Source organism: Crocodylus porosus, unplaced genomic scaffold (genome assembly GCF_001723895.1).
Source record: "Crocodylus porosus isolate Cpor-Errol unplaced genomic scaffold, CroPor_comp1, whole genome shotgun sequence".
Taxonomy (NCBI): domain Eukaryota; kingdom Metazoa; phylum Chordata; order Crocodylia; family Crocodylidae; genus Crocodylus; species Crocodylus porosus.
In genome coordinates, this window is record NW_017728947.1 from 35239828 (window position 1) to 35265838 (window position 26011).

The 26011-nt window shown below is 40.7% G+C and overlaps 3 protein-coding genes across 3 annotated transcripts in view; 2 read left to right on the forward strand and 1 right to left on the reverse strand.

Annotated features, from left to right (window-relative positions):
- The first annotated feature begins 689 nt into the window (after positions 1-689).
- RAG1 (recombination activating 1) lies at positions 690-11526 on the forward strand. Its single transcript, XM_019552310.1, has 2 exons — positions 690-762; positions 4529-11526. Exon 2 carries the CDS (start codon positions 4549-4551, stop codon positions 7681-7683), a length of 3135 nt encoding a protein of 1044 aa, XP_019407855.1. The 5' UTR covers positions 690-762; positions 4529-4548; the 3' UTR covers positions 7684-11526.
- A 7205-nt stretch (positions 11527-18731) lies between these two features.
- RAG2 (recombination activating 2) lies at positions 18732-22530 on the reverse strand. The gene is made up of 2 exons (XM_019552338.1): positions 21946-22530; positions 18732-20896 (listed from the first exon to the last, which is right to left on the reverse strand). Exon 2 carries the CDS (start codon positions 20880-20882, stop codon positions 19278-19280), a length of 1605 nt encoding a protein of 534 aa, XP_019407883.1. The 5' UTR covers positions 20883-20896; positions 21946-22530; the 3' UTR covers positions 18732-19277.
- The window catches only part of CUNH11orf74 (chromosome unknown C11orf74 homolog), a 61303-nt gene continuing 56515 nt past the window's right edge, over positions 21224-26011 (forward strand). Inside the window, exons 1-2 of the mRNA XM_019551024.1 lie at positions 21224-21290; positions 22564-22719. Coding sequence (XP_019406569.1) covers positions 21224-21290; positions 22564-22719 — 223 coding nt within the window. The remainder of the gene's footprint in view (positions 21291-22563; positions 22720-26011) is intronic.

Genomic DNA, 26011 nt, shown 5'->3' on the forward strand with positions numbered 1-26011 from the left:
ATTGCCCTGCATGCTGTTTGTGACTGCATGTTATTGAGCACTGCTATATTGTATAAATTAAACAAGTTACATAGTGATTATACCTCGTCTTTAAATATCAATTTCTCCTCGACTAAGAAAGCCGACTTACAAGACACTGGTCATTTGCTATTATCTGTCAAAGAGTGACACTGTTATGGGATGCTGGTGCAAAAAAAGAAAGGACACCACTTTGTGCTTCATATTGCACTTGCCAAATGGAAACACGATTTAAACAGGACTGAAAATACAAGCCAGTCTTTCAATAGGGCTACTTTTGTGAAGAAAGGTGACCTGACCGAGTCACAGATTTTCCTACCCAGTTCAGAACTGAGTGAAGAAGTTAGCTCTGCAGCAATAAAGAGATCATCCAAATACAAAACTTCAGCTAAGTAATGGGGCAGATGCCCTGGGGAATTACTCTGCCTACACATCTCAGAGCCTTGGAGTATCTCATAAGAGGACTCTGTTTTTATAAATTTCATGGTTAAGCCTCATCAATTACCAGGTGCCACCTGGAGTCAAGAGCTCTGTGTTACATGTGGCCGACAGTAGCTTGTGGTTAGCACCAGGGCGGTGTTGGGAGCTGGGAGGGACAGGGAAAGGGTGAGATAAACGGCCCCACAGTGAGCTTTAAAAAGCAGAGGGAACAGTGAGAAAGAGAGAGAGAGAGAGAGATCAATCTGTCTATCTTGGAACAAACTGAACGGACAAACGGCGCTACAAACTGGCAGTGAGTGACAGGTAGGCTGACAGTTTTAATGGCAGCATTCCAGTTGCCTGTGAGACCTGCAAAAACTGATTAATTTTCCTGTTTGAACATGCATATCATTGATTGTACTACATCTGTTCCTCCTTACTACTGAAAACCCTATTCATTCAGTGGGTTTACTCTTGGAGTAAGGTGATACTCAGGTGTGAGTACAGGCAGTGTAATCTGATCCTTGTTCAGAAGTAACTGAGATCTTCTGATATAGTAAAAAGAGGAATATTTTTTTCCAAGCTAAAAAGAGGTGACATTAAATACAGCTGTTAGATCCAATTAATTATCAATGTATCTGACAGCTGGGGGGTGGTGTTCGGGACAAGAACAGACAAGGACCTGACAGGAGTAAACAAGGAGGAGGAGGGTTGTTTAATGTGCCTCAATTAGAAAAGCAAAGAAAAAACAAAAATAAATGGAATATGAGGACTATATTCTTAACCCTAAGGTATCTGGAAGTCTTCCAATTGCCTGGGAACTGCAGAAGTTAACTAGACCAAATGTTTGATGAATAGAGTGTAGGCAAAAATTCTGTGCTGGCATAATGAGTGGTCAGATGACCCAAGAGGGCTTGTTTGCTGTCTGTCTTTTTAGGATGTATTTGCCAAAAGGAAGTAATGAACTTTTGAACTTTTCCTCAGCAGTGGGTAAAATCTGTTTAATACATTTGAGCTGCAGAATAACAGCAAGCATTAGGCCATGGCCCTAGGTATAAGTATGGAGCTAAGATACATTGTTGGAGGGTTAGACAAGGAGAGGAGGTTTTGGTTTAACTATGCCCATTGCAGGCTGGTTCATTGTAATAAATGTGTGGGCAAATTATAGGGGGTGTTGCTTGCTGGCTGCTCTCTCATGCTGGATATATACTGAAGTTGCTGCTGGAGATGCTGAGAAGGTAGTTCATTGCATAGGAGTATAGGGTAGGTGTAGACAAGCTCTTCAGTTACCCTGCAGGCATTGGAGTACTATTCTATAATCTTGCTTCTGGGGCAAGCCAGATACTGCTGTGTAAACAGGAGGTTTCAACACAGATGGGTCCAGAGCATGGTAAAGCCAGGGAATCAAGACAGTGGGTACAGTTCTCTATACAACTGGGCACAGCTGTGTAGGATAGTAGTGGATAAGTTTGTAGGCAGCAGAGTAAAAGCAAGCAGGACATCAGGCAGCAGCTGAAAAGAACAGCAGGGGATGGCAATACAGGCAGTGATATTCAGCCTTGCAGGCAGCTGGGTATGGCAGTGCAGGCAGATGGGTACAGCAATACAGGCAAGTTGTTCTCAGCGGGATAGAATTAAGAGAAGCTGGGAAGAAAACAAATCTTAACTTTTTTGCTGAGGTCCACTCGGGGGATTTTGAAATTAAACACAGCTCTTAAGTTGTGAGCTGAGTGGGATGACATGTCACTCTGGATCTGGAACTTAATCAAAGCAAGTACTCCTTTCCAGCTGGACTTTGGAAGATTGCATTGAAATGTTGCTCCGTTGAAAGGTTATATCTTAATTTTTTAAAGGTGATAATCTTTGAAGAATACTGTCTGAAAGACAGATCAAAACTTCAGACATTGAATGGAGTGTGTTCTTATGTAAAGCATCCTTGGAACTGACACAGAATCTAGGCTGATAGTGAGCATGGGAGCCAAGTGAATAAAGAGCATTTTTAAATAGTAATGTCAAATGAAAATTATATATTTTGAAGAAAAAGTTTCCCACTTCTGTTATTAACATTGACCTAAATTGTTAAAAACAAAATAAATGATCAAATCTAACTTACTCTTCACTATGCTCTTTATTTACTTTTTGCACTTCCTCTGGCTGGGCAATGAAAAATGGGCTAGTTCTTTTCAATTTTGTTTCTAATCTGTTTCTCTTGCCAATTTTCTTTTCAGGGTCTCCTTCCCTAGAAGGATGTTGAAAGTTCTGTATTCATGTGTATTAAATACAATATTTTAATGGCAACAATATTGCTGTTATAGTTGATAAAAGATTATTCTTCCAAAACCCGAAATAGAAGCCAGATGTGACCAGACATTTTCAACTTTCAGTTCTTCTAAATAACCCAGCTCAGCTTCCCAAATTTAAGCACAAGAATAGTTCCTATGGGTCAGATCTTCAGGTAGTCTAAACTGTCAGAGCTCTGTTCAAGTCACAACTGAGGATATACCCCATTAACTTTAATTTTTAAATTCAGAATGCATTTAAGTGTCTTGCTGAACAGGAAGAGGAAATCCTGACTCTGCATTGGTTTTGGGAGATATCATATCAGGATATGGTTACTCAGCATTTGGATCACTCAACTTGTGCAAAACCCTTTTAAGAAACTACAGCCAAGCAATCCCATTTTAGGTTCAGAGCCTAACATATAAAATAGAAATGATTGTTTTGATGACTTAAAGAATATGGTATAAGGCATGAAGACTTCCATTTCTCAGCTCCCAGTTTAAGTAGTGATGACCAGTCACGTACTATTGTAGTCCTCATTTAGAAACGAATTGCCTTGATTTCAGTAAAATAACTCGTGTGAGCATGTAGTACAGGAGTGAGTGGCAAAGATTGTGTAATGCTGTTATCTAATAGGTATTAGCTGCTCTACTGTATATAAAATGAGCAAGTGGTTCCATGCTGTTTCTAGGGACAAATGGGCTACATCAGATTGAGGCACATAGCAGGGTTGTGTGAGGAACCTGAGTGACTGCCATTTCCACAGCTATCAATCTTGTGCCTGTTATGTGTATTTAACAATGATTGAACCCTGTCTCCTGGACAAAAAATTCATATTAGTTATGATGATTGTGTATTCATTATTACACTGCAAAATGAGTTAACTGCTTTAAAAAGTTTGGAGGTTGGAGGGAAATACTAAAAGCACAGCTCAGGTTCTCTCCCATGGCAAACTTCCTTTACACAGATATGCCAGTGTACCTTCTTCTACAGTAATGATTCCATTCCATAGGTGAGGGATGCCTCTGATACAGGCTTGCATAGTAAATAATCTGGGTATATATGACACCTGATGAAGTGAGCTCAAGTCGACAAAGGCTTATGCTTTTTATATGTATCTTTGGTTAGTCTATAAGGTACATGTCTACCCTACCTTCTGCCTGATCCCAGCCTAACATGGCTAGTAACTACCCTTAAATACCATTAAATTTTACACGTCATTAGTGATATTTAACCAATGACAGTTTACACTAAAACTGTTATTTGCTGTGCTCACCTGCAAACTCATCCAGTATTGGGTATTTCTCCCAGCATCTTTTAATTGTAGCTACAAATCCAGAGTTACCTAAGGATTAAGTTATTTTGCTGCTGGGTATGGCCACTAAGATTTTTTGAAGAAAAGGTGCTACATGTAAAACTGGAATCTTTCTGTTAAACTATCTAGGCTCTATCACTTCAGTTAAAATAAATCTTCTTCAGTTGTTAGCATTGTCTCACTTAAATCTTGTTTTAAGGGCTTAAATTAGCCTCTAGATTGTGGACAGGTTATTTTCCACTGTCTGTGCAGGTTGACATTCCCTTTTTATGACTGTCATGTCTCCATTGTATTCGCATCATTTTATATTTATTTCTACAATAATACGGTATACTTCAGGAGGTAATTTACCTTCAAAGCAGCAAGTCAGATTGTATGAAGGAACATGCCAATTATAATCCATGTGATTTACACCTTGGCATCATTGTTCATGCTTGAATACTTCACTTACTTAAATCCTCTCTTTCTATTTTTCTCTCTCTTTCTTTTCTTCAGGTGATCCAGTTCCTGGAAGAATGGAGATGTTACCACCACCAAGCATGAACCTGCCAGAAGAAATCCAGCATCCGTACACTAAGTTTTCAGAATGGAAATTCAAGCTGTTTAAAGTAAGATCATTTGAAAAGACACCTCCTGGGGATAGCCAAGTGGTAAATAAAGATAAAGCAGAAGAGGCATCCTCTTTGGACAAAGGCAATGTGGTACATATGGATATAGTAATCCCAGTGATGGATAAACCAGTTGTGGTACAAGCAGAATTAAAAGGCACTAAGCAGACACTTGAAAAAGATGCCAACAATCTGAAGATGCAAGATAATGCAACTCATCAAGCAAATCTGGAGGCGCTTTGCCGCATCTGTGGAGTTTCATTCAAAACTGACCGCTACAGAAGAAGTTATCCAGTGCATGGACCAGTGGACAATGAAACTCAGGGGCTTTTGAGAAAGAAAGAGAAAAAAGCAACATCTTGGCCAGATCTTATTGCCAAGATCTTTAAGATTGATGTGCGAGGAGATATTGACACAATTCACCCTACTCGATTTTGTCACAATTGCTGGAGTATCATTCAGAGAAAGTTCAGCAGTTCCCCATATGAAGTGTATTTCCCGAGGAACAGCACCATGGAATGGCAACCTCACTCCCCAAATTGTGATGTTTGTCTCACTAGCTGTCAGGGGATCAAGAGAAAGAAGCAGCTGCCCAACTTACAGCTTGCAAAACGACTGAAGATCATTGCAGAACGTGCTCGAAAAAACAGGTGTGGAAAGAACCAAGGAAAGCTAAACAACAAGAACCTCATGAAAAAGATTACCAATTGCAAGAAGATACATCTTAGCACAAAGCTTCTTGCAGTTGACTATCCAGTAGATTTCATTAAGGCTATCTCTTGTCAGATCTGTGATCATATTCTGTCAGATCCAGTGGAAACCACGTGTAGGCACTTATTCTGCAGAACCTGCATCCTTAAATGTCTCAAAGTTATGGGCAGTTATTGCCCCTCCTGCCTGTACCCTTGCTTCCCTACTGACCTAGTGACCTCAGTGAGATCCTTCCTAAACATCCTTGACTCTCTGACTCTGAGATGCCCAGTGAAAGAATGCGATGAAGAGATCTTGCTGGGGAAATATGGTCAGCATCTCTCCAGCCACAAGGAGATGGAAGGGAAAGAGATTTACACACACATAAATAAAGGGGGGCGACCAAGACAACACCTTCTGTCCTTGACCAGAAGAGCTCAAAAACATCGTCTGAGAGAACTCAAGCTTCAAGTCAAAACATTTGCTGAGAAAGAAGAAGGGGGAGATATAAAGGCTGTTTGCATGACTTTGTTTTTGTTGGCTCTCAGAGCAAAAAATGAACACCGGCAAGCAGATGAGTTGGAAGCTATAATGCAAGGGAGGGGCTCAGGGCTTCACCCAGCTGTTTGTTTGGCAATTCGAGTCAATACATTTCTCAGCTGTAGTCAGTACCATAAAATGTACAGAACTGTAAAAGCTGTCACTGGGAGGCAGATCTTCCAGCCATTGCATGCTCTTCGCACTGCTGAGAAAGCCCTGCTCCCAGGTTATCATCCATTTGAGTGGAAGCCTCCTTTGAAAAATGTGTCTGCCAGTACAGAAGTGGGAATTATAGATGGGCTTTCAGGCCTGCCACACTCAGTTGATGACTACCCTATTGACACAATTGCAAAGAGGTTTCGATATGATGCAGCCTTGGTTTCTACCTTAATGGATATGGAAGAAGACATCTTGGAAGGCATGAAAGCACATGACCTGGATGACTATTTGAATGGTCCTTTCACTGTGGTGGTGAAGGAGTCTTGTGATGGGATGGGAGATGTCAGTGAGAAGCATGGATGTGGACCAGCAGTCCCAGAAAAGGCAGTTCGCTTTTCTTTCACCGTCATGACCATCACTATCACTCATGGCAATGCAAATGTAAGGATCTTTGAAGAAGTCAAGCCCAATTCAGAGCTATGCTGCAAGCCATTGTGTCTTATGTTGGCTGATGAGTCAGACCATGAGACTCTGACAGCCATCCTGAGCCCTCTCATAGCAGAAAGAGAGGCCATGAAAAACAGTGTACTACTTCTTGAAATGGGAGGCATCCTCAGAACATTCAAATTCATCTTTAGGGGTACGGGGTATGATGAGAAACTTGTGCGTGAGGTGGAAGGCCTTGAAGCCTCTGGCTCCACTTACATTTGTACCCTCTGTGATGCAACCCGCCTGGAAGCCTCTCAGAATTTGGTCTTCCACTCCATAACAAGGAGTCACGCTGAAAATCTAGAGCGATACGAGGTATGGAGGTCCAACCCATACCATGAGTCCGTTGATGAGCTCCGTGATAGAGTGAAGGGTGTTTCTGCAAAACCATTTATTGAGACTGTTCCCTCTATAGATGCATTGCACTGTGACATTGGCAATGCAGCTGAGTTTTACAAGATATTCCAGTTTGAGATAGGTGAAGTCTACAAGAACCCTGATGCATCTAAAGAAGAGAGGAAGAGGTGGCAATCAGCTCTTGACAAGCACCTGAGGAAGAAGATGAACCTGAAACCGATAATGAGGATGAATGGAAACTTTGCTAGAAAGCTCATGACTAAAGAGACAGTGGAAGCAGTTTGTGAATTAATCCAGTGCGAGGAAAGGCACGAAGCCCTCAAAGAATTGATGGATCTCTACCTGAAGATGAAACCAGTGTGGAGATCTTCATGTCCTGCCAAGGAGTGCCCAGAACTGTTATGCCAGTACAGTTTCAACTCACAGCGTTTTGCTGAGCTCCTATCCACAAAGTTCCAGTATAGATATGAGGGCAAAATTACAAATTACTTTCATAAAACTCTTGCTCATGTTCCTGAAATCATAGAAAGAGATGGGTCCATTGGTGCCTGGGCAAGTGAAGGAAATGAATCTGGGAACAAATTGTTTAGACGTTTTCGAAAAATGAATGCCAGGCAGTCAAAATGCTATGAAATGGAGGATGTCCTGAAGCACCATTGGCTGTATACATCTAAGTATCTGCAGAAGTTCATGAATGCTCATAAAACATTGAAAAGCCAGGGCTTCACAGTTGATCCAGAATACAGTTTAGAAGACTCCCTGGAATTGGAAGACTCTTTGGAAACCAAGAATTCTATGGAATTCTAAATGCAATGAGCATTTGGAATTGGTTAACAATGAAGTCTTCCTTTAAGGGGGTGCAGTAATGTCTGCAAATTCCACTTTTACACTGGGCATTTGAGGGAATCTGTCCCTGCTTTGAGGAGTTTGGCACAATTCTTTTCTGGAAAATAGGTGCCAGAAAAATATGATGCATCAGTGTTGGTGTTATTTACCTGCCATTGTGTCAGGTAAAAGTGGAAAGAAAAGTTCTTCTTTGGTCTCAGATATTTGTCTGATACATAGCCAAAGTGAACAAGGTTTTAGACAAGGTGATGCAGGCTGAACACGATTATGAAGAGTTATGATGATTGAAAAGATTAGGATGGGTGTTTCTTTTATTTACATTATTGCATTTTATCTACTTATAAGCTGGTTTTATTTCTTTTTTAATCATTGGACCTTTGGTTTTTAGAAACAGGGATGTAACATGGAGGCTTTTAGACATTCATTTTGAGATAAAGGCTCAGTTATTTTTGTATAAAACAATTGACTAAAGGTCCAAAAGTTGATCTTACCTATTGAATTAAATGTTTTTTTAATTAACATTTATTTTGTGATAGTGCCTAGATGCACATCTAAGTACACGAAAAGTAGCCAGAATTTTAGAATAATATCTAAAATACAGGCCAATATGTTCTAAAAATCAGGCTTGATCATGTATTTCTAAATCAGACTTTACAAGAGAGTATATTTTTTTCTATGCGCTGTCTGCATTCAAGTGATGCTATAAACCTAGCTATCAGCTGGCAACCACAAGGAAAAGTTTGTTCAGTGAGCATTCTAGATTTCTAGAGTTAGATCCTAACTGGTGGGTATATATAACCTTTCTGGATTAAATCCTGGCCTCCCATTGTTTTCAAAAAGACTAGAATTTCACCACTTGATGTTAATGGAGTTTCCTTTATATACATGGGCTTTATATAGACAGTCTATTGTGGTTGCTCAGCTCCATTACATTATCTGATAGGGACATATTTCACAGATCACTTTTACTGTGTTTTAACTCTCCTTCTGATATTGGCCCTCTTTGTCTCTTGGGACACATCACTTACATTCTCTGCCTCAGTTTCCATGTCTCTAAAATGGGAATATAACAATTACCTACCTCAAAGACATGTTGTGAGAATTAGTTAATATTGATAGTCTTTGGGAATTAAACTGCTTTATATGTGGTAAGTAGTATTACTTCAATATTTAGTCAACACAGAGAAGCAGTTTACATTATAGTGAAGGCACCATTAGTATGAATTATTTACTTTCATAGTGATATCGCTACATGCAGCTATAGATACAGCTATACATGCTATATATAGAAAGAGAATTTGAGTAGATAATACAGGAAATTTAATTCTTGCAGGTTATAAATACCCAAGTTTTAATAATGACCATGAGGCAACTAGAAATACTGAGTAATTTGTTTTAACAGTATTGTGAGATTTGGTACTTCAGTTATTCCTGAACATACTCAGTGAATGAATGTCTAAATTTGAGATTCAACAAAACTCTTAAGCACATGCTTAAATTTAAGCATGTGATTGGTCTCATTGTACGTAATGTGATTACCCAGAAACTTGTTGATTGGAACTTATAACTATGATTTTTTTAAAATCAGTGACTAATTCATTTTAGAAAATCATAACATGTATACCATAACTTATCAGGAAATATCATTGAAAACTCCTAAGTTACTGTGGCTTGTGCTCCTAAATCACTCATGCAGTTTTTAAATTCTCACTCTTACCACCTAATACCTAATGATTTATTGAGGCATTTTAATGTTTGGAAAATTAATTTTGGAACAGGATTAAATGCACAAATATTTACACCATATGCTGTTTTCCTTAAATTAAATTCTGCTTTTGTTTTCTGTTTTTGATATGTTGTTGATTCCCAAGTAGAAATGAATAATTGAAGCCGATTAGTTTTTGGCTTTTTTGTAGTAGTTTGTTGTGCTTGTATATTATATCTTTAGGAATTTTGTATTTATCACTTATGGCCAATGTATACATAGAACTAGTGTTGGTAATTTAGACATGTGGATAATTTGGTGATATTGGCTAAACTGAATATTCATTTTAAAAAGTATTTTATCATTTAGATTTAATGCTGAATATAGTTTTGAAACAGTATTTTAGAAGTCTCAGCACTTTGAGTGCCAATAATGAATAGCTTTTTAGAATTTCTTGTTTCTAGATTATTTGCCATAAATACTGCCCAGAATAATACCTTTTATATATTTCACAACATGATTTTCGATTTATGGGAATGCTGATTTTGATACTTTTTATTATTTTTCCCAGATCAAACTCTCTCTTTTAATTCTTATTGATGGTAACAAGTATTTCCCATGAACCATAAATATCAGGTTTACATAGAGTCACATTTTTGTAAATAAACACATTTATATGTTTTTGTTTTTTGGGGGATTATGTCTGTATGCAAATAGCTGTATCCATTTTTCCCATCTGCATGTTTATTTTCTGTGATGGTAATATATCCTATGTTTTCTACTTGAATTTGTTTGAATAACACAAGGGTCAAGCCAGCAATCCTTTCTTGTACATTGTTAAATTCACCTCTGTGCAGTCTGTCAGTTAAATCTTTAATGGGATTTGCGTGTTGTATTGAGGTTGGGCTGATCCTCTGCATAGGAAGAAGTTTCAACCACAAGTGGTCCTTACTTTGGTAATTCTGAAGTCAACAGGCCACATTCTGTTCCTTTTTTACAAGTGATCTCACTGATTTGCCTGAAATTCTCCAATCCCAAAGCTCCTTCAAAATCTGCTCATGTGCAAGCAAATGGGATTTGATCCAATGAGGTCTCAAGAGGCCTCATTGTAAAGATTTCTTACATATTTAAGGATTTATAAGCCTGGGGGGAGGCAGGAAAGGGACTCTAATATAATTCAGTACACTGAACAGTATACAGACTGGGACCTAGATGTGCAATAGCATGCAAACACATCCTTCTGTCATATATCAGTGTTGAAATCACACTAGTCACTCAGCAAGACACGCTACATGTATAACAGATCTGGAGAGTGTGGATGACATGAAAATCAAATGTCATTTTTCTTATTTTTTTTACACAAACTTGAATTTATTCTTAGCTTTTTCCGTTGTTGTCATCTAATTTAAATCAAGAGACTTTCGGCTGGAGAGTTTTGAACTCATTAAAACAAATAGAATTCAAATGCTAAACACCTGCAAGTGAAGCTTCTGTAAACAGGGAATAGTAAAACAATATTACAGCCACAGAGGCATGCATTTGAATGCAAGTAATTTTTGATTGCAGAGAGATGCACCATGTGTTCACTCAGCCTATTGTTAAACCCTTTGATTTTGAAAGGGCTTTAGATAAGTGAAGACACTTGTATTCATTTTGTTTTTTCATAAATCATATTTTCTTTTTACTATAATAACTGGTATAAATACCTCAGTGATTTCTTTATGGCAGATATTTTTCTTGAGAAATTGTACTGAACTTCTGATATTTTTTGTCAGTCATGTTTCATTTGAGGTCTTTTATAAGAATTTAGTAAAGGCATGTTTAGTTTTGCTGCGAAATATGTAGCATGCTGGGGTTTGGAGTCTGCTCCTGCACCATTTTATCACTGGCTTCAATGTAATCATTCCTGATTTACCTTGTGGCAAAGGAGTTTGGAGCCAGCCTCTTGGTAGTTTCAGCAACCTAGTTTCTGACTCAGATAAGATGCTTTCAGTGCATTGTTACACAATATTTGTCAAGAATATTTTATGTTTACTTACTGTATGCCAGTTTTTTTTATTTTTAATATTTGATTTAAATAAAGTTCTCATTAATATTTACATTTCTGACTTTCTGTTTCTTGGATAGTTTTCATTCATCCTTCTTTTTCATTCCAATAGGCTAAGTACAGACAGTTAAAAAGCCTGAGGTTGAACTGATTCAGTTTTTGAAGGTTAGTCAAAGCTATGTATATTTAACTGATAAGCGAGTGATTCACTTCTGATTTCAGAAATGCAGCTACATGCCTGCAGTGGCCCAGGCCAGAAGCCAGGGGTGGAGGGGCGGTGCTAGAGCATGCCTCCCTGCTCATCTGGAGCAGACTGCTTGGGCCAAGGCTAGCCCACTCACCCTGTAGTGGGGAAGGGTAGTGGGGGAAGTGGAAAGCATCCTGGGATGCTGGGGGACTGTGAGTGAGCTTGAATCTGGAGGGGATCTGGGACAGAAGTTTAATAAACCAAGTTAATTTAAAACAGTTGTTGTTGATAGGGTGCTGTCATGAGGCTGGTCACCAAGTCAGCCTGCCCACCTGTCTAGGGCAGTCTGCCTTGATTCGCCTGCCATGTCTTGATGTATGAATAACTGACGTAAAGTGCAGGAAGCTGCCCATAAAGGCCTGATGCCTGAGGTGTTATACATGGTTGCAACCTCCCCTATACAGTGTCCCATGCCTCGCAAATTATATCAAAAGTATACATTCTGCCTCAGACTTACTTTGTGCCTGGGCCTCCTGTCCTCTCACTGGGGCCTCCAACTTATGCCCCTTTCACTAGGGCCTCCCCTTATATTATTGAATTCTTGGGATTGGCCAGTGCACAGTCCCTCAGGCCACAGAGACCCTACTCGGTGCGCCCCTGTGCAGCCCTTTAGGCCTGCCTACACGGGCCCTATTCTGCACCCTCATGTGCAGCCCTTCATGCCGCCCGTAACCCTTCTCTGCACAGCCTACTATGCACTCTTTGCCCCCTCACCAGGGCCACTATTCTGCCTCCTGGCTGCGGCTACTACTTGGTCCCTCTTCACTGGGGCAAAGGGGTCTTACACCCCATGGGACTCAGGTGAATGTAGACATGTCTGGATCCTTAACCTGTCTGTGCTATGGAGTTACCCACCAGGTTGTGGGGGTTGGGGCTATAAGCCACTTCATACTCACCTTTCACTAGGGAGGCACCTGGTGTGGCATTTCCTGGAGACCACCCCACCACAGACAGCCTCACCACACCATCCTACCCTAGCAGGGTGTAGTTTGATGTCATTCTCCAGGATCAGGAACCTTCTCCATTCCCATCGTTCCTGCACTGCACCTCCAAGATGTTATGCAATATTCCTACTCCAACTGACTGCAGCAAACTGCTGGCTCCACTATTCAGGGCCTGCTCTTATCACTAGCAGCTGTGCCCTCTTCCCAATCAGGTGGCCTTCTGCTGGCCATGTGACTCCTGATTGGTAGTGCAGCCACATGCAGGCTGCTCTCCTGTGTGTTTTAGCCCTTAAAGTGGCAGGCACCAAAGGTGCCCTGCCACACAATTAAGTCTGATCCTGCATCCATCCAGGTTTATCTTAAATAGGTTTTGTCACTTTGAAAGTGATTTATGTGTACTGAACTTCTGCATTACATACTTGAACTGGTTTCTGATCACTCATACCAGTTTATATGTAATTTTTGTCCCTAGCCCTAAATGATTATTTGTCCATGTTCATGCTACAGTGATGCCCATAGATTGCAGTCTGGATGAGGTCCTCATCCTGGCAGCCACTTACATATAACAATTACATCCGGAGTCCCATGAGCCCCCTTCACTATATCATTACCTCATAGTTTCATAGTTTCTAGGGTCGGAAGGGACCTGAACAGATCATCGAGTCCGACCCCCTGCCATGGCAGGAAACAGTACTGGGGTCAAACAACCCCAGCAAGGTGTACATCTACCCTCCTCTAAAAGACCCCCATGGTAGGAGCCAGCACCACTTCTCTTGGAAATTGGTTCTAGATCCTAGCCGCCTTGACTGTGAAGTGGTGCCTCCTGATATCTAGCCTAAATCTACCCTCTGTCAGCTTGTGACTATTATTCCTGGTCACTCCTGGTAGTGCTCGGGGGAACAAGGACTTCCCCAATGTCTGCTGGTCCCCTCTGACTAGTTTGTAACAGGCCACTAGATCTCCCCATAGACTTCTCTTGTGGAGGCTGAACAGGTTCAGGTCCCGTAGCCTCTCCTCATAGGGTCTGCCCTGCTGCCCCCTGATCATGTGAGTGGCCCTCCTCTGGACCCTCTTCATGTTGTCTACATCCCTCTTGAAGTGCGGTGCCCAGAACTGGATGCAGTACTCCAGCTGTGGCCTGACCGGTGTTGCATAGAGGGGGAGTATCACCTCCTTGGACCTGCTTGAGATACATCTGTGGATGCATGACAAGGTGTGGTTGGCCTTCCTGACTGCATCCCCACACTGCCGGCCCAAGTTCATCTTGGCATCAATGATGACTCCAAGATATCTTGGTGTAAAAAATATACATTTCAAGCACATTCAGAGGAATCAACTGGGACCAAAGTTGACCATTTACAGGGTTAGCAATAGCTATATAATTTCAGTTACCTGGGTGACATGTAACCAAGTATATAAATGCTCTACTTTGTACATGCAATGTTATACTTTTAATTAACACTTGGGCACACAATCCAAATAGTGTGTGCAAAAATAGAGCCCATTAAAAACAAAAACCAAATGTGTAGCTCAAAGAATCTCCTAGTTAATTTGAACTAGCTTAATATCTTGGCTGAGTATCTTCTCCTGCATATCCTTACAGCATCAGAATCCTGGGGAACCAGCAGATGCTGGTAATGAAGTACAGTGTCTATCATATCTATGCCATTGATTCAAATTCAGCAGGTTATTCAATTTGGCTTAATTTTTCAAAGCCTTTGAGCATCTGCAGCTCCCAACAGCTCTGGCAGATTTTTACCTTTGACATTAGACTAAATTACCATAGTTCTTGTTAGCATTGTCTATAATACAAAGCTCTATCACAAAACAACTTCCCTGGTTAGCAATCTCAGGACAGAGGCCAAGAAGCAAAGATGCTTAGATTTTGAACTACTACATCAGTCCAGAAGTGACCACTTTAACTCAGTTTATCAAAATAGCTTGCTGTTTATGAGTGGTCACAAAGAGGGTGAAGGATATATGACTGCTACAAGTTTAATTTACATAGTAGAATGTTTCCTCCTTCCACAGATACATATATATGCATGGAAGAGATGGCAGTTTATTAACCAATTGTATTTTTTTCAAAAAGTGTGCATTGATTTTGGGTGCTCCATTTGGAGCATCCAATTTAAGTTCACCTTATGGGACCTGATTTTCACAGGGTAGCAGCTGTGTATGTTCTCAGAAGTCAGGCCCCTTTTAGTTCTCTGAGGCTCAGCACCCCAAATCAGAGCACTCAGAATTGCTAGTCATTTTGGAAAATGTGGGTTTAGGGGTTTTTTTTGTAGCACACTGATTTTTTAAATATAAGAATGAAGGTACCTTGGCAGGGAGATGTGTTGGAGGGCTCCAATGTCACTGTTATGCTATGCCTGTTCTGTGGATAGAGAGGACACTTCATATTGCAGGCACTTGTTGCAAGCACTACAGTCAGTAAATAATTCTCTTAATAAAAACAACATAGTGGGCTCTGGGGGTTTTGCAGAGGTGCTTTAATTAGAGTGGCTCTAAGAGCCGATTTATTTAAAGCACCCGCAGCATTTCATGTATTCAGAGTCCATGCTTCAAAATGGCAGCAGGGTCACTTTAAAGCTTGTTCAATGCGCTTTAGTTAGTGCTCCCACTGCCATTCTGAAGCACAGGGACACTGCTTACACAAGATGCAGAGGGTGCTGCAGTGCACTAATTAACATGCTTCAGCAAATTCGATTAATCAAATCTGTTCCAGTGCTAGGGTTACCAAACCTCCAGGATGATTGCCCTGGAGTCTCCAGAAATCAGATATAAATCTCCAGGATACTGCTGAAAGTCACCCAGGAGATAAATGATAAGGAATCCATTAAAATAAATATTAAATGTTGAATCCAACTTATATAGTAGTCCAGTGGGTTTTTAAAATGTAATAGTAATGTGTATTTTCCTTCCTGATGTAAAAACTTTAATGGAAGGACGGGCAATTATTTCAGGTGGAGAGCTGCTTATTGAGTTTTGGGAAGCCACTGAGGGCCTCATGACAGGCAGCTGGGGACAGATAAATATAAATTTTCTAAATTTTTTAGGGGGCCCATGGGCCAGATAGAATGGCCTGGCAGGCCGCATCTGGCCCCCAGGCCACATTTTGCCCACCCCGCTTTAATGCTATTATGTCAGGTAATGAAACCTCCCAGAATAGATTCAAACAGAGTTGGCAACCCTATCTGACATGCTGTAATTACAGTGCATTGGAACAGCGTCTCCACACATCTACAAGCACCCTATGTTCATAAATTGGGATTGGAGGCCAGAATATTGCCTACTGTGACTACAAAACTTATAGGTCAGATGGGTGCAGATATAGGGGAGATTTATTCACCTATGCACACAGATTTATTGCATTTATCTGTTTGATCAACCCTATATAAAAAAGGAACATCTTCTATTGATTAGCCATCTTTCAGAGCCTAACAATGCTTTCCCACAATACACATCTGCCTCCCTGTGTCATCTGAGAGAGATAACAGAATTCATTATGTTGTCTAACCTTAAAAGCTACATTGAGCATTTCCGCAATAATGACTGATGACCATTGATCTCTTTGTTTGTCTGTTTAGGATATTGTTTCACACCTCTCATCACTTCCTTTTTCTACATTAACTGTACTCTCTGACTTGTGATTTAATACCCATCATGCTGATTTTCACTTGGAAGCTGGCTTATGGTTCTCAAAGCAATCTTGTTCTTTTTTTTGGTACTAAATGTATACAGTATTTACAAAAGGCTCCACATCGATATACCATTTATTAGCACAATGGACTGGATTCCTTGACTGGAAAATGAGAAGGCCAGGTTCTGAGCTGCTCTTCTTAGGTGGCACAGCTCAGGAGTGGCTGGGGTCAGAAGGGGCTTAAGAGAGGGCTTGTCTGATCTGGACTCATGTATATTTTAGATTGCTCTGGGTGGTGATGTATCCCCCCAGTGTAAGTTACAGAAGCCATAGGGCTTCTTTTAACATATTGCAGCCTCTTCACAGCTGCCATGGGGCTACTCTATAGTTCAGAGTAGCAAGAGAGTTTTGGACTAGTCTTCCAATTTTAATTTAGTAATTCTTCTGACTATTATCTCATACTGAAGGAGGTGGTGGTGGAGGCCTATGTAATAAGGGTCACATATGCCAGCTCCACGTTAAGGTTATTCTCTGAGTACTTTAGGCTTGCAAATGTTGATCTGATAGTTTGCTTTGTTAAAAGTGATTGGAAGAGTAATAAAAATAAATTATGAACTTGTATAAACTGAAATAAAAGAAACTATAAAAAGTTGGTAAAACACTGTGCTAATTAACTTTGAGCATGTATTTTCCAGTTTGAATTCAGTCTTCTCTTTCTGCTTTGTCTGAGCTGCAGTTTACATTTTAATGCTTTCCAAATGCTGCAGAGTCACCTGTGGGGAGGATAGTTTCATAGTTGGTAGGGTCGGAAGGGACCTAAGTAGATCATCAAGTCCAACCCCCTGCCATGGGCAGGAAAGGATGCTGGGGTCAAACGACCCATGTTAGGTGATTGTCTAGCCTCCTTTTGAAGACCCCCAGGGTAGGAGCCAGCACCACTTCCCTTGGAAGCTGGTTCCAGATCTGAGCCACCCTGACTGTGAAGTAGTGCCTCCTGATGTCTAGCCTGAATCTACTCTCAGTCAACTTATGGCTGTTATTCCTTGTTAGTCCTGGTAGAGCTCGGAGGAACAGGGACTCTCCCATAGCCTGCTGGTCCCCCTTGGCCAGTTTGTAGATGGCCACCGGGTCCCCCCCTCAGCCTTCTCTTGTGGAGGCTGAACAGGTTCAGGTCCCATAGCCTCCGCTCATAGGGACTGCCCTGCTGCCTCCTGATCATGCGAGTGGCCCTCCTCTGGACCCTCTCCGTGTTGTCCATATCCCTCCTGAAGTGCAGCGCCCAGAACTGGACTCAGTAGTCCAGCTGCGGCCTGACCAGTGTCGCATACAGGGGGAGGATCACCTCCTTGGACCTGCTCGTGATGCATCTGTGAATGCATGACAAGATGCGGTTGGCCTTCCTAACTGCCTCTCCACACTGCCGGCCCATGTTCATCTTGGAGTCAATAATGACTCCAAGATCCTTCTCTGCCTCTGACGGGAAGGGAGTTCCCCAGCCTGTAGGTATGCTGCTGGTTCTTCCTCCCCAGGTGCAATACTTCTCACTTGTCCATATTAAAACCCATCCTGTTCTCATCTCCCCACCCCTGTAACCTGTCCAGATCTAGTTGTAGCCTGTTTCTCTCCTCCACTTCTCCCACATCTCGGTGTCATCCACAAATTTGAACAAAGTGCTTTTCACCCCCTTGTCCAAGCTGATGAAGATGTTGAACAGTGCGGGCCCCGAGGACTGAGCCCTGGGGAACCCCACTGCCCACATCCCTCTAGGTTGAAAATGACCTGTCCACCACCACTCTCTGGGTGCGGCCCTCCAGACAATTTGTGACCCATCTGTGTAGGCATCAACACCACAGTTGCCTAATTTCTTAATGAGAATGGGGTGAGAGATGGTTTGAAGGCCTTCCTAAAGGATGAGATAAGTCTGTGGCATGGGACTCAAAGGAAATTATGAAAGTCCTGCTCAAAGTAAACAAATCCTTTTGAAGTCAATGAGAATTCTAGGCATGAGGGAGCTGCTAAATCAGGCCCTTTATTAGATCTGATAGACATTATAAACAAATTTTAGCCTTTGCAGGCAAATGAAGACAGCTATTTCCAACTTGCAATTTATAGTATTTAATCATCAACAGAGTAGGTGGAAAAACATAGAAAGCTCTTTTTATTAACACTTTATTAATTCAGTATATGCTTTAACAGACACAAACAAGTTACATGTTGAGCTAATTGAAATTTTTCATGAGTTAGCCATGAATACCACCTTTAAAAATGAAATAAAACAAAATAGGTAGTCTGATTTTTGGACAAGCAACCTAACTTCAGCTGCCCATCACCTCTGAAAATCAAAGATCAGGTACCAAAATTAAGCACCCTAAAATGAAGGATTCCCAAATTAGAGGCCTTTTGAAAATGTCTTAAATTGATACAACAGACCTGAGCCACCACTGCATCAGTTCAGTTTAATGCCAGCATAATTTATTTGATTGTAGTTCAATAGACTAGCATAAAACTAGAGTAATGAAGCCAGGAATTTATGTCTTGTGTTTCTAGTTCCACTGACTGAGATGCCAAAACTAAACGTGTGACAACATGTTCCAGAGTCTAACTCTATTCTTCACACCAGATAGGGCCTTACTCTCCATTCTATCAAATTCTATTAAAGTTAGTGGGTTATTGTGGATTAAAGTTATGTAAATTGAGCAAGGCTTTTAGGATCTGGCCTTTTGTGTTTTTTATAGCTCCTGCACAATGCAGCTTTAATTCTGATTGTAACCCCTGGATGCTACTATAATATATATTAGCTCGAGTTTTTAAATTAGATTGAAATTGTCTAATAATTACGATTAAAAATAATAATAAAGAGCACACTACTAGGATCTCTAATATTCAATATACTTGCAACCATCATTGGCTATCTTTGGCCTGTGACCTTATTTCATCTGAACGAAACATTAATCATTGGCGCAAATCTATTCAAATAACCGCCGAAGAAAGGATTTTTTCACTGGTGCCGTTATCCTCATGGTTGTTTTTCTCCGTAATGGCTTCATGGGCTGTTTTTTCAAAGGCAGCACTTTCTTAGGGGTTTGCAGCCCCTTAGCAAAATCCACATGCTCATTGCAGAAGTACTTGATATTAGCTTCTGAAAGATGTAAAAGCATGTCTTCAGACAGGTCCATACACTGAGCATGGACCCAGTGGCCGTCTCCATTGGAACAGAGGATCATAGCTGGTTTGTTCAGTTCAGTTGAATAGAATGGCACCCAGGTGTTAATGTCTATATCACATTTGGCAGAGCAGTTTATCCAGTAGCCTGTTTCTGATTCATCATCTTCATCATCCTCATTGTAGGTGTCAATATCATCATCATCAAACCTGTTGGCTTCAGTGCTAAAACAGAACTCTTCTGAATCTTCAAATGGAGTGGAGTCCCCTGGGTCTTCTGTAGATGTCTGGCTAAAAGTTTGTGCCGCCTGTTCTTCCTCTTCCTCACATTCTGCTTTATATCTCAAAATGTAAAAGTAGTTTGCATCTGAAATCAGCTGCCTGTTGTCCCCTGGTATGCCCAGCAAGATAGCCCCATTACCCATATTACTACCAAACCATATCTTGCAGTGCTTAATATCTGGTGTCCAATCTGGGGCTTCCCTTTCCTCAATCTCTATTTTGTTGTCTTCTACAGTGACTGTGTTGCAAACCATCCTTTTCTGGTTGTCAGCCATGTAGCCCCCGACAACGACAAACTCTTTGTTGCTTGTCTGTGTAACAATAGCACTGGATACAGAAATCCCCCCAGGCAAGATGGTGCAGCTCACAGCAGGGCTTCCCAGTGGGAGGTCAATTTTTAATCTGTACAGGTTGGGTGGTCTAATGTTATTTTCAAGGGAGTGACCTCCTAAGATATAGATAGTATCATTTCTAGTAATGGAAACATGGAAAGAAAGTCCATCCTGAAGCTCAGGAAGGACATATGAGGTACAGCATCCAAACCCCAAATCCACCAAAAACACATGAGGCATACAATCTACCACACTATTCCATTTTTCAGTGGTCCTTTGTCCAAAAGGGACATACGATCTTCCTCCAAATATAACAGTCATGCTTTTACCTCGGCTATGAACTATATTAACTGTATGGCCATACCTAGCTTCAGGGACATCCCCAACTAACTCTTTCTCAGTGCATTTAAAAGTGCACTTCTTGCTGGACTTACTTACTATACTCATAACATAGATCTTATTGGAAAGGTCATTATTCGGTGTTTTCCCACCATGGATGATGTATTGACATTTCTCAGACTCTTCATTGCCTTCAAGAATGCAGGTGGCAGGGTAGCGAAGAGGGGGAAGGTAGCATGACTCCTTGGAAAAAAAAGCAGGCTTCAGTTTCATCTCATTCTTTTTTAAATCAAGGAGGAAAATGCCTGTGGGACAGGATCTCTTTGGCCAGCCTTTCTGTCCAAAAAAGAAGACTTGCCCATCAAAATTCAGAAGAGAAAAGCCTGGTTGAATCAAGGATGAATTATTAACAGTTGATATAACCTGTAGGGACATGATGTCAGGTGACTGGCTCATTTTAGGGTCAGAATCTGGAAAAAAGAGACACATAAAACCACATGAGGCATTGCTTAAACAGGGACAGCTTGATTAAATCAACAACCAATTGGCTATGTGACCTTATTAGTTAGTCATGTCAATCCTGCACCTCTGTTTTCCTTTCTGTACAATAGTGACGTTCACTCAGCTTTGTAAAGTGCTTTGAGATTTAGAAATAAAAAATGCAATATATTATGACAGCTAAGTTAAGACCCAAATAAGACATTACATTTCTATCGCAGTGCCAGAGCTGGGAAAAATACTGCAAAAATCAATGATGTTTTGTCTGAATTTAAAAAAAATGTATTAGAACTGTAACAATGTCTCTCCTCTGTGAACGTATTGCAGAAGAGGTGTACTGGAGATGGGAAGAATACTCACTAAAAGGTGAATACTGAAGGTTATTCGTGGAAAGCAAGTATTGAATATATAATTGTGACTGTTCAAACCAGAAACCTGATTCTAACAGTCCTGTTAGAATTCCTTTGTGCTGGCAGGGAAAGGAAACATACCATGGGGCTTGATCAAGTTTGCATTTTAAATTATTTATGGATGAACTGTAGACCAGGAATTAGCCACAGAAATTATTTAACACAACATTTTGAAAATCAAAGTAAAGCAAGCTACAATCTACAGATAGCTTATGAATAGAAAAAAGAAAATAATCCCCTGCAAAATCCTTTGGTTTAATTTTTTTTTGCTGGTTTCTAGCTACCATATCACAGTTGTCTACATCAGCTTCTCTGTGGTGCAACTACAAGTTGCCTCACAATTTAACATGAGTGAACTGAGCAGGTAAATATTTCCTTAAAGTATATTCAGATTGAATGCAATGTAAGATAACTGTGGACAGTATTATTAAATTCCTACAAATGCTGGGTAACATTGACTGCATTAATTAGGATTATATCCTGGAACTAATGCAGTTCGTACTGGTAACGGTGGCAAAATCCAGTCTTCCGTTGAGTGGTTTATTTCAATCTACATGGTGTACTACCTTGGTGTGTGTAGCCACAGGACTAACAAAAAGCTACGTACTTACTCCGTACATAACACCAGGCAATGCTCAGCGATTATAGCAATAGCCAGCTCCCGATCTTTCCTAAAGGCCTGTTTCCTTGTGCCTTTAACAGCAGCCTTGAAATTGCGGGGACTGAGTTATGTTAAGTCTGCCTTGTTGAAAAGGGTAGTGTCAACACTGATGTCAACAGGTAGGCGGTGGTTTTCAACCTTTTTCTTAGGCTCCAGGAGCCCCTCCATACACTGAAGGGGCTGCCTGGGAAAGGCCAGCTCTTGGTTTTTGAGCGATGCCGCAGTGAGATGCTGGGCTCCAGCAGGGCCTGGGTGCTCTAAACTCAAGATTTTTCACAATAAGAGAGCAATTCGGCTGCTGCTGCTGTCAAGAACTCAAGAGAGCCCCATGGCTGTGGATTCCTATATGAAATCTCCGGATTTCTCTTGCCAGTCCAGTTTGTGCACCGAACTGTGCCAAGGACCTCCAGGCACCCCGGGGTGCTGTCACACCCCTGGCTGGGAACCACAGGCCCAGCCATGAGCTCAGGGAGTTGAGTGGCGCCCACCGTGCCCCCGCACCTTGCCCAGGGGCTGGACTCGTACTGCGCCCACGAGGCCCACGTCTCACACCCCGTCCACACCCCAGCACTGGACGCCGGCCCCCGTTGCCTGCTGGGAAGGGTAGTTCTGTCCTTCGGGACATGGGGCCCTCCCCCCGCGGGCCGGGCCGGGAAGGACTACAGCTCCCAGCAGCCCCTGGGTTGCCCTGGGCCTGGCCGAGCGGCTCCGGGCGGGGGAACAGGTCGGCGCGGGGTGCCGGGGGTCGGGCTGGGTCCCGCGGGGGTAGGGGTAGGGGCCCTGCTGCCGGCCTGCGCCGAGGGGCAGGCGGCGGCCTTGAGCCCGCTGGCGGCCAGGCACTGGGCTGTGGCACTGCCTGCGGCTAAAGTCTTCCTTGACATGATCAGCAGCATCGTTATTGTTATTGTTATTATTAATATGATTATGCGGGCTGTTATTGATGTTATTGACATTATTACCGACATTATTATGAATATTAGTATTGACATTTCCAATATGATTAATATTAATATGCATATTATGGATATTATTGGTGTTTCCAACACTATTATTTTTATTGATAGGCATATTATGGATCTTATGGGTGTTTCCAACATTATTAATGATAATATGCACATCATTGATATCATTGGTGTTTCCAACTTATTATTATTAATAATATGCATATTATTGATATTATTTGTGCTTCAGATATTATGAATATGTATATTAGAGATAACATTGGTGTTTCCAGTATTACTATTATTATTATTAGTGTTTCCAACATTATTGTTATTGATACATGTACTATTGGTGTTTCTGATATTATTATTATTAATAGTAATAAGTGTATTATGGATAGTATTGGTGTTTCCAATATTATTATTATTATTGGTGTTTCCAACATTATTATTATTGATTGAATATTATGCATATTATTGGTGTTTCTGATATTATTATTGATATACATATTAAGGATATTATTGGGGTATCTGATATTATTACTGTACTTTTTTTTAACCATTATTATTAGTGATAGGCATATTGTGGATATTATTGATATTATTGTAGGCTTTATTTATATTATTGTGGATATTGCCAGTATTATTGATATTATTCCTATTATTGGTGTTATTTTATCATCATTGTTATTATTGTTATGGTTTTTAGTACTACTACTAATGCTATTATTATTAGATAATATTATAGTGATCATAACTTTAAAATGACAGTACCTTGAATGTAACCATAACTATGACATGATAACCATCATTATAAATGAGAATAACTTTTAAATGATGATGGTGATGCGAGTAGGGTGAGAGTGATGTGGTAGTGGTGGTCCAGAAATGGTACGGGAGGCAAGGATTTCTTCAAGCGATGTCTTTTAATCAGACAAGGCAAGGCAAGGCAAGGCATGGCATTCTCTATTAGGTCTACTTCTCTGATGATGATAATAACTAAAGATGACGATAAAACAGTCTGGGAAATGGTGCTAAATAGTGCATTACCTCCTTTTGGATTGTGGCTCCCTTTTACCACAGTAGGATTGTGCTATATGTTTCCAAATTGTTCTTCAAGTTATGTTGCTTGTTCTGACAGTTCAGAAAACATGAGATGAAAAAGTCATAAAATTTAGTTTAAAAGTCATGAGATTTTGTGGGGGGCAGGAAAGGGGAGGAACTACTAGTTTTTTTTAGTGCTGAAAACTTTAGGGTTCATGGTTTCAGACCTTTACTGGCACTGATAGAACAACCTCACTGAAAGCTGACATCCTTCTGTGGTCACACAACTGTGGGTGTTAAGGTCTTAAGGAAAAACTATGTAGTAGGAGACCCTAAAACCATGAGGAGTGGCAATGTTGAGTGCAACTTCCACCATCTCCTTTGGGATTTCTGTCCTAGACAGAGTTCAAAATCTGTTTTTGTTTGCTGGGTAACTCTGTTACCTTAGCTTGAAGGTTGTAGATTTCCCAGGATTTGACACCTTTCTCAAAGCTGGTACGACTGTGCAAAAAGATCAAGGCCCTGTACTGTAGGTGAAATTCAGCCATGGACCCTATGCATCATTTGAGCTGGTGATCTTTCTTTTGATGGCTTACATGAATGCAGTTAGCCTGGGCTGGCCTTTGTACAAAGATGAGTTTTCCTGTATTAGAATTGGCAGCCTTCACACTGGACGTTAAGCAAAGATCCTCCCTGCCTGTCTCTGGCTACTCAAAGGACAGTGTTTTTAAAGAGGAAGCTGTAACTTAGGTTTACTGGCTAATATTTTCTCTGCCTTTTGCTTTGTGGTTTCTTTGCCTCATTATTTCAGGGGCCTCAGAAAAGTGGTAGATCTTCCACACTGCAGGTACAGCATTTCTTAGGCACATTTTGGGAAAGAGGGAGAAAATTCTCTGAACTTGTTGCCAAAGTGATTTAATCATCATCTTGCCATTAATTTTACCTTCATATATGCACCGTAAAAATACCTATACCTTACCAATTGTATTATTATAGCATCCACAGTTTTGCAAATTACCTTCCAAATATAAAACAGTATACATCTCTTTTCTGAAAAGTGTATGTTACAGACAAACCTAGATTAGGAATTTGGGGAAAGACATGACTGAAATGAATTGAAGGTGGTGATAGACGCACATCTTGGTGGGCACAAGGTATATTAGCTACATGTTTCTTTTCTGTTACTTAAATTATCTTTTGTTATCTCCCAACAGCAGTTTCTAGGTTTGGTTTCAGAGATCTCACATGCCAACATTAGATCTCTCTTCCACTACACATAAATGAGCAGTTCCATAAGTAAGTGACAGACAGGTTTCTTGTAGGAAGGATTGAGTGGCTGGATCCAAAGCCATTTGAGACAACGGATTTGGATTCGATTTTGACAGAGGAGAGGGTAATGGATTAGGAATGCTCCATAGAAATATTCCCTAGAGAGAAGAAGGGTGGGAGAAACATAGAGATGGCTCTAAGGAAAAAAGGGAAAGTTTGGGATGAACAAGTTTTGGATGACAGTGTTTTTCTGATTGTTCTCTTTGACTATATATGCTAATTGATCAGTCATCTAAGTCACATGGTTTTGTTTCTGCCTTCTGATTAGGCAACTGACACATTTTAAATAGAGAATAAAGGAAAACAAACATCATTATTTAACATGAATTTTCAATGTGAGTAATAATTTATGCCAATATTCAGAAAATTCCAGTATCCACACCCTTATTCACAAATTTATGGCAGCTGTCAGGATATTAACAAATAACAAATGATTTGATTCCAGAAATGCTAGCAAAGCATTCTGACTAATCTTTCAGTCGTGAGAAGGTTTGGAAACCAGTGTGTTTGCTAATTGCATAGCTATGATTTGACTCCCTCAGAAAAAAAAGATGCCAGGGTAACAATAAGTCTTACTAGTCAAAGCTCACTGCTGCTTGTCAAATTCTCCCATCAGTCTGCAGGCATTGGTAACTTGGCACAAACATAGATGTTTAGTGCAGGAATTAAAAAGCTATTTGCAAGATTATATTGGTTTTCCTC

Coding starts and splice junctions, on each gene's coding strand:
- RAG1 (XM_019552310.1), top strand. CDS start 4,549: ATGGAGATGTTACCACCACCAAGCATGAACCTGCCAGAAGAAATCCAG.
- RAG2 (XM_019552338.1), bottom strand. CDS start 20,882: ATGAGCCAGTCACCTGACATCATGTCCCTACAGGTTATATCAACTGTT.